The sequence below is a fragment of the Hippoglossus hippoglossus genome, chromosome 11, assembly GCF_009819705.1.
Source record: "Hippoglossus hippoglossus isolate fHipHip1 chromosome 11, fHipHip1.pri, whole genome shotgun sequence".
Classification (NCBI taxonomy): domain Eukaryota; kingdom Metazoa; phylum Chordata; class Actinopteri; order Pleuronectiformes; family Pleuronectidae; genus Hippoglossus; species Hippoglossus hippoglossus.
The window spans coordinates 1,632,960-1,640,459 of record NC_047161.1 but is presented as its reverse complement, the minus strand read 5'-3'; the positions used below and the strand labels follow the sequence as shown (position 1 = coordinate 1,640,459).

Genomic DNA, 7,500 nt, shown 5'->3' with positions numbered 1-7,500 from the left:
GCAGTTTAGGTCATAAACTCCGCCTCCGCCATGTTAGCGTGTGCGACAGGTGACAGCTCAGGCTCACGATTCGTCGAGCGCGTGTTTATAGGCGGGATTACGATATTGCAGCACAGCTCCATGAACGCTACAGACTCCTGCTCGACACAAAATGGCGGCTCCATTATCAGCAGTTACGTTCAAAGGGAGGAAGTGGAGACACGTCTTTATTTACATTTGTTATGTTGACAGTTGCCTGAAGCTCATTGTCCTCGTTGTGCTGCTACAATGCACTGAACATCGTCTCAACAGACCTGGCGTCAGTTCGCATCTCAAGTTTAAACTTTGATTCACTTTTCTGTTAAATAATAATTGTGTTCTTAATTAGATTATATAAATACTCACATTGTGTGCATACAGGAGCTTGTGAAGCAGGCGTATGAAGATGTGGACGATGAGAACGTGACATCGACTCTCTGCTGCATCTCCTTCCTCTGTCCTCTGGTTTCCTGCTTTAATCTCCTGTGTCTTTATGTTTTTTAATCCCTTTAAATATAAATTTCCGGCCTCTGCGTTGCTCCCCCCCGGTCTCTCCCTCTCGCTCTGTCATCCCAGCCCAGTTAAATATGCTCTTTTATTACTATTTCATTGGGTTTTATTATTCAGTGTGCCATTTATTCAATATGCACTTTTGGAGGCACAATCCCTCAGAATAATATTACCAAAGGATCAGAGAACAAAACAATGGCTCCAGCTCTTTCTTCACAGCGTTTCAATTACACTAGGCTCCTGTTTTATTTGCTGGATTTCCTCTTATTATTACTGGTGGTGGCTTATTGATGCCCTGAAGTCTGTATCTATCTTTCCATCGGACTCCCTCGCTCCCGGAGGTCAGAGTGCAGGGTCAGTCGAGTCGACTTTATCAACAGATGCCTTTTTAATGATCGCAACTAAGTGCTGTGCAGAAAGCAAAGGACACGGGCGCGAGGCCGAAAGCTCAAACCTCGGTCGATGTTGAACGGACCCCAGTGCTGCCGGTGGGGGGGGGGGGTGTTTGTCTTTTAAAAGGATTTTCTGACGTAGCATTCACACGATCGTGAAGAAGTCGAACGAAGTGTCGTTAGTTGGGCTGGAACACCGCATAGATCTGGAGATGGGATAACGTGATCGCTTGCTTCTTGAGTTTTCTTGTTAATAGTTAAAGATCTATTTAAAGATGTGCCGCCATCTTGTTGTTCTGATGTTGTCTGGAGTCAAAGTCTGGCGGCTACAACCATCTCTTCCACTCCGGTCCAGCAGGTGGCGTTCAGTCTGTGATTTGAATCAGTTCATTTCTCTCGAGCTAACACGGAGCTAACTTGCCTCAGTTCAGAGTAAATCAATCGCAAAACTTGTTATTTTTTAAGTTGAAATCTTTTTGAAATGTTTTGACTTTTTTCCCACGTGTGTGTGGGAATTAAAGTCTGTGTTAGTTCGTGCTTCACGGAGAGTTTCATTCCAACCACGATAAATCACTGCCGCATTAGTCTGAGCACAGTTTAATTACAGTAAACTAATGAGTCCATTGTGGATGAGATTAGAGTTGTTTCTCTTCCAGTCACATCTGAAATCTGGATTGTTTCACAGCACAGAATGTGAAATATTTCCACTCTAATACTTAAAGTTATTCTGCTTCCACATGTCAAACTGTGTAGTTTCCCTTTATCCAACCTCGACAGCTGCTCTTGGTTCTTATCTTTACTTCACAATGCAAACAGAACAAGAGGGGGGAGGGACCAGAGTCGTGACCCGGCACAGCATCTGTTCGAATCCCAGTGAAATCGATGTTGAGATCAAAATGGGACAAGCTTTATTTCTCCTCCTCTCCAGACAAAGACAAGCCAGTGGAGTCTGAGGAGAACTCGATGGGCGGTAACAGCGGCGGGCCCGGCGGACAGGGAGGAGTCCCGGCCTCTGGCGCCCTGCGACCCAACTCCCAGTCGGCGTTCCTGGGCCCGCTGCTGTGGGAGAGGACCCTGCCGTGCGACGGAGGCCTGTTCCAGCTGCAGTACATGGACCTGGAGGAGTTCCTGACGGAGAACGGGATGGGGATGCACAGCAACGGGCCCAGCTCCACCAGTGCCCAGATCCCCTCCCAGGTAAAACGGATGAGGACCAAACCCACGGCTTCACCAATTGTAAGGTTAAACCAGGAACAAGGTTAAAAGTAAAAGACATTTCTCCTTCTTCTAAAACAATGACATGAAAGCAAAGTGATTGTGACTCATATTTAAATGTATTTACTCATTGTTCACTCAAAAGAACAAGACGACGTTATAACCTTCATTTTCTCGGTTCCTCTCCTCCCAGAGTTCCCAATCGGCGGTGCCCAACCAGAGCTCCCAGTGCCCGCCCTCCTCTCCTCCACCCTGCTCTTCCTCCTCCTCCTCCTCCTCCATGTCCTCTTCATCCTCCTCTTCCTCGCTGGTGGGACTGGAGACCGTCAAGCCTCAGCCGCCACCGCCGCCACCGCTGCCACCACCTCAGCCGCAGCAAAGCATGATGGGAGGACCGGAATGTCTACATGGTGAGTGACTCAGAATTTGACATTTTGATTTAATTTATAGAAGGTCAACACGTGGTTCATCGGATATTTAACTTTAAGACTTGTTCATGTTCGTACGTAAGAAAAAAGATCCCTGCCGTCAACCTTTTGAAGCGACACATCCACTAGAGGGCAGCACGGAGCCGAGAGTTTCTGATAACAACAAACATGGCGATGATGGGGGAGGTTGTGATGATGCACGTCTTAGGCACGTCGTAAACAGCGGTGCAACTTAGCAACGGCTTTTGTTCTATGGTCTTCTTGCTGAAAGTATTGGCAACACTGCCCCCCATGGTCTGTGGTGGTACTGCTCTGTTTCGTCTTTTTGTTTCGTTGAGTACGGACAGAAGGTTTCGTCTGTTTCCATATAACGTCATAAATGAGCCTTTAGGCAGGGGGAGGTTGTAAAAAGGATTAATTTTAGATCTATTTAAAATTGTTATCGTTAAAAATAAAAAGCCTTTTCAGCAGTGACATTAAAACGCGACATCTTCTCATGAGAAGTAAAACGCTGTGATGCGCTCAGACGCACATGCAGCTGCACATACAGCAGCCTCAGTGTGATCTGGTGACAGAGACGCAGCCGCCTGACACGTTAAACCCAGTTCAGCGACTCCGTCACCACGAACCAGTGTAGGATTGTCTCCAGTTCTATCCCTGTGTGATAAATGGCTGTCAAACCTCCTCAGCTCCACCCAACAGCCTATTTTCATCTGTTATAGATTCATAATTCATTGTTTCCTCCTCCTGCTGCTTCTAACGTGAACCAGAACCTCCAGAACATTGCAAATGTTCTCTTACTCGTCTTCTTTCTCTTTATCCGACTTCCAGTTGTGACGATTTGAAACCACAGAGCCGTTCCTCATAAAGCCGACGGTCTGGTTTTTCATCCCGTGAGCCGTCGAGTGAATTCACCGCAGCTAATTTCACGATGATTTATTGACAACAGATCACCACATGTAATTGTAAACGCTCGGTGGTTGTGAAGACATTTACATGGTGAGACCGTGAGTGTGGACAGTGGGACAGACAAAGACAAGAACCTTTGTGTGTGATCTGTGAAATGTTTGAAGTTTTCCTCTTTCACACTGAAGTGAAGGCAGAGCTTTGATACGACACTGGAGGACGGAGATTTACTTGAATGTAAAAAGTCTGTATTATTCGTGTGCGTTTTCTTTTAATCCGTCTTCCAATATGAGTCGGTATGTTTGCGTGGGAGTCCCCATGTGTTTTATTATTCTATCCGCTCGGTAACAGAATGATAAATTTGACGAGTGGAAAACCAAACTAACGAGCTGAAGATGCTAAGATGCTTTGAAGAGCTGAGGAAAGCTGCAGAAACGGAGGATTCATTTTTGTGGGTTCATCTTTTTCACCGTCTTATAATCCATTGTTAAAATATAAAAATAATGATTCTATCAGCTTTAAAACACCAGCGTGAACTCACCCAGGCACATTGTACAGCACCTCACCAAAATGTAATTGTGTAAATACATATTTTTATCTTAAGATTCTCCTTGAGTTAAAATGTTAAAATGTTTTAAATGACAACATTGCTTTTATATGTTGTCTCAGCTTCTTCAAACTGCACGGATCTTGACACACGTTGCTGCTGATATATTTAGAATCCAGCTCTTGGAGAATGTCACAACACATTCTGCAGGTTGGAATATATTTGGCTGCTGCACAGAATAAATTTGTGAAAGGTAACGACTCCTGTGGGCGCTGCTGAATTGAGAAGGTTTGTCGCTGTTTACAAAGTTCTGCTCGGTCACTTCATTGTACTTCGTGGGTTTTGTCTGTGTCGTAGCTTTCACGTGCTCGTCACGACATTTAAATACTCTGGTCTGTGCAGTTTGAAGAGTTTGTTCTGAAGCTGGAGGAGAAAGAGAAGAAACGTCCAGCAAGTTCAGATTAAGAGAAATCTGACGTTGTGTTTGTCTGTTTTGTCTGAGTCACAAGAGACGAGATATTTCAGTGAGAGAGAAGAGCTGCAGAGTAGCTGGATGAAAAAAATAAAACACACACTCACACACATACACACACACACAGACACACACACACAGACACACACACACACACACACACACACTATTGCAAAATGAGACAGAGAAAGAGATGAAAGAAAGCAGCTGAGCTCCAGCTCCTCCTGCTGAGGAGAGAATACCACTGGATACTGCTGCAAGGCTCAGAGTGTGTGTGTGTGTGTGTGTGTCTGTGTGTGTGTTCATATCTCCCCTGCACGCTTCTGTTAGTGTGAACATACACCAACGAGTGTGTGTTCGTGTGCATGCATGCCTCTACGCGTGCACGTTGGTGTGTGCACTGAACTTTGAACGTTCATATCAGAGTGTCCTCTTTGTTTCGGCATTTGCATGCAACTGTGTAGGCTTTAATGTGAACATACTTTCCTGTGTGTGTGTGTGTGTGTGTGTGTGTGTGTGTGTGTGTGTGTGTGTGTGTGTGTGTGTGTGTGTGTGTGTGTGTGTGTGTGTGTGTGTGTGTGTGTGTGTGTGTGTGTGTGTGTGTGCGCACCCTCTTTACTCTGAATTATAAACACGTGACTGGGTTGAGCGTGATGCATCCAGCCAGAAATCCCTCAGGTCGTTGTGGAGCTGAAGTGTTACTACAGAGCTGCAGAGAGAGAGAGAGAGAGAGAGAGAGAGAGAGAGAGAGAGAGAGAGAGAGAGAGAGAGAGAGAGAGAGAGAGATGGAAAATAGACTGGAAGTAATAATGTGATCCACATGCACATGTTTGATTTGAAGCTCAGACGGAGGGAAACACAGGAGAAGCCGGAGCTGTGGCTTTTTGTCGACTGTTACAACGTCGTAATTAGTCAGGACACAGACTGAGTAAAACAATAAAAATATAAAACCATGACCACATCAGCTGTTGGCTCACTGTAACTGTAACTGTAACTGTAACTGTTACTGTCCGTCACTCTGCGTCGTCCACAATCGTTGGCGTTCCTCACACAGGCAGAACCAACCTGGCGAGCTCACACGGTTGGAGCCTGAAAAACGTCCTCTGAGAATCAGCTGAGCCCGGGAGCGAGACCGAGCGCCGCTTTGAAGTCCCCCCCCCCCCCCCCCCCAACCCCCCTGACCATGTGAACAGCTCACAGTTTTCAGCATTACCTGATTTTCTACACAAACACGGGGACTTGAGAACAGAGCCGGCGTCGTCTCACCGACTTCGTGTCCCCACAAATCCTCAACCTGTGATAAGCACAGTGACTCCAACACTGAAAAGAGAAGTGCTCATGAACCTTTGGTCCTTCAAGGATGAATAAAATCTAATTACTTTCCTTTAATAACAGTAAAAATAAAGAGCAGCTGCTATTTGAAATGAATGATTCAGCTGCGTAGCATATTAGCACGTTAGCATTGTGCAAGAATGTGAACCCGAGCTCGGTCAGATTCACAGCGTTGTGCGATCAGGTGTGTGAAGCCGTCGTGTGGGTGCAGCCGCACGCGGTGATTAACGCTGTTTGGCTCCGAGTCCGAGTGGTTGAGTGGTTTTCATGCACAGAAAACCAAGTCTGTCAATCACTGGACCGGAGCTCTGTCGTCCCACTGAACTGAAACACAACTGCATATTACCCATGATCCTCTGCTTCCTGAACCGGACGAGCTGCGGCTGTAACAAATCCACCAAACTCTGTTTAGAAATCTTCATATTTTAAAAGTTTCCTGCTGAATATTGGAGATAAACTCTGGTTTTTAATATCTACAGTTCAGCATTAAGCCCAGTGCATGTGTCTGCGTCGTAGCTACGCCGTAACTTACGTGTAGACGTGTACCCTACGCAGAGCCCAACGCCGTAACCTCACACTACACGTCGAGGTGACTCAGACCTCAAGAGCTGTGATTGGTCCGCTTGGTAGCGTCGTATCTCCGGCAGACTTACCGCCGCTCCAACTCCAACACGATCTCTTCATAGCTCTCTCCATTGGTCTGAAGTAAACAGATGTCAGAGAGTTTGTTAATATGTCGACTAGAAACCAGAAGACACTCAACACAGCATCGAAACTCTACCGGCGCGTCATTGGACTGGTAAAATAATCCAGAAAGTTTTTAGCAGCTGTATCCCTCTGTGTGTGTAGCTGTCGTCCAGGCTGCACATTGGAGCGTTCACGCTCCATGTGACTGTGCTCACTGGCCAATCACAGCCAACTATCCAGCCCTCATCTACCAGGTCCGAGCAGATGAGTCCAGGGGCTGAATATCGAGTCCGACCCAGAACCTTCTCCTGAATGAAAAACATATTTCTATGGTCAGATTCCATTGAGCCTGGAGGACTCATGAACTCATTGAACTGCACAACGATTTCAGAACCTTTGCAAAAACATCTCTGTGTTGAATTCGATGAATAAACTTCAGTGAGAAACTGAACCCGAAGAAAAATCCTAAATCTCAATAAGCTCCCCGATCTAATCAGTGGATCTTCAGCCTGAAGCTTATCTGTCCACCAGACTTCATGTGAATCTGCTCACTTTCTACATCCTGCTGAGAAACACACACGTGTGGAGGCTGAGGAGCGAAGGGGGGGGGGGGGGACAGATCCAAACAAACAAGCTGATATACGAGAGGAAGCTGCTTCTATCCTTCTTTACATTTACAGAAACCTAAACAGGAAAAACAAACACACAGCAGCTAAACTCAGAACTTTATTCTTAGCTTAAATTTGCCTTTACTTATTTATGTGCTCCTCTAGATTTCAGGCCTCATAATTTAAATATGTTTCCTCCTGAATCGGATCCTCGGTGGGAAATGCTTTGACTTGCAGCTGGAACAACAGTGACATGAGGCCGTGGAGGTTTTCAGTTTACTTCTTGATTAAGTATTGCCCATGAATCTTACGACCCGGATTTTTATTTTATTTGATCTTTTCTGTTTTCACTGCTGCAACACATATATATTGAAACGAGCAGCCA

At 45.8% G+C, this 7,500-nt stretch overlaps 1 protein-coding gene across 4 annotated transcripts in view; it reads left to right on the top strand.

The window, feature by feature from the left end:
• dbpa (D site albumin promoter binding protein a) overlaps positions 1-7,500 on the top strand; it is a 40,793-nt gene that overhangs the window by 5,235 nt on the left and 28,058 nt on the right. For 3 of the 4 annotated variants that reach the window (XR_004615469.1, XR_004615468.1, XM_034600941.1), the window contains exons 2-3: positions 1,849-2,156; positions 2,329-2,545. Coding sequence is in view for 2 of the 4 variants with exons in the window: in XM_034600941.1 (XP_034456832.1) it covers positions 1,849-2,156; positions 2,329-2,545 (525 nt within the window). In the remaining 2 variants the exon portion in view is untranslated. The remainder of the gene's footprint in view (positions 1-1,848; positions 2,157-2,328; positions 2,546-7,500) is intronic. The other variant, XM_034600942.1, reaches the window with a different exon arrangement.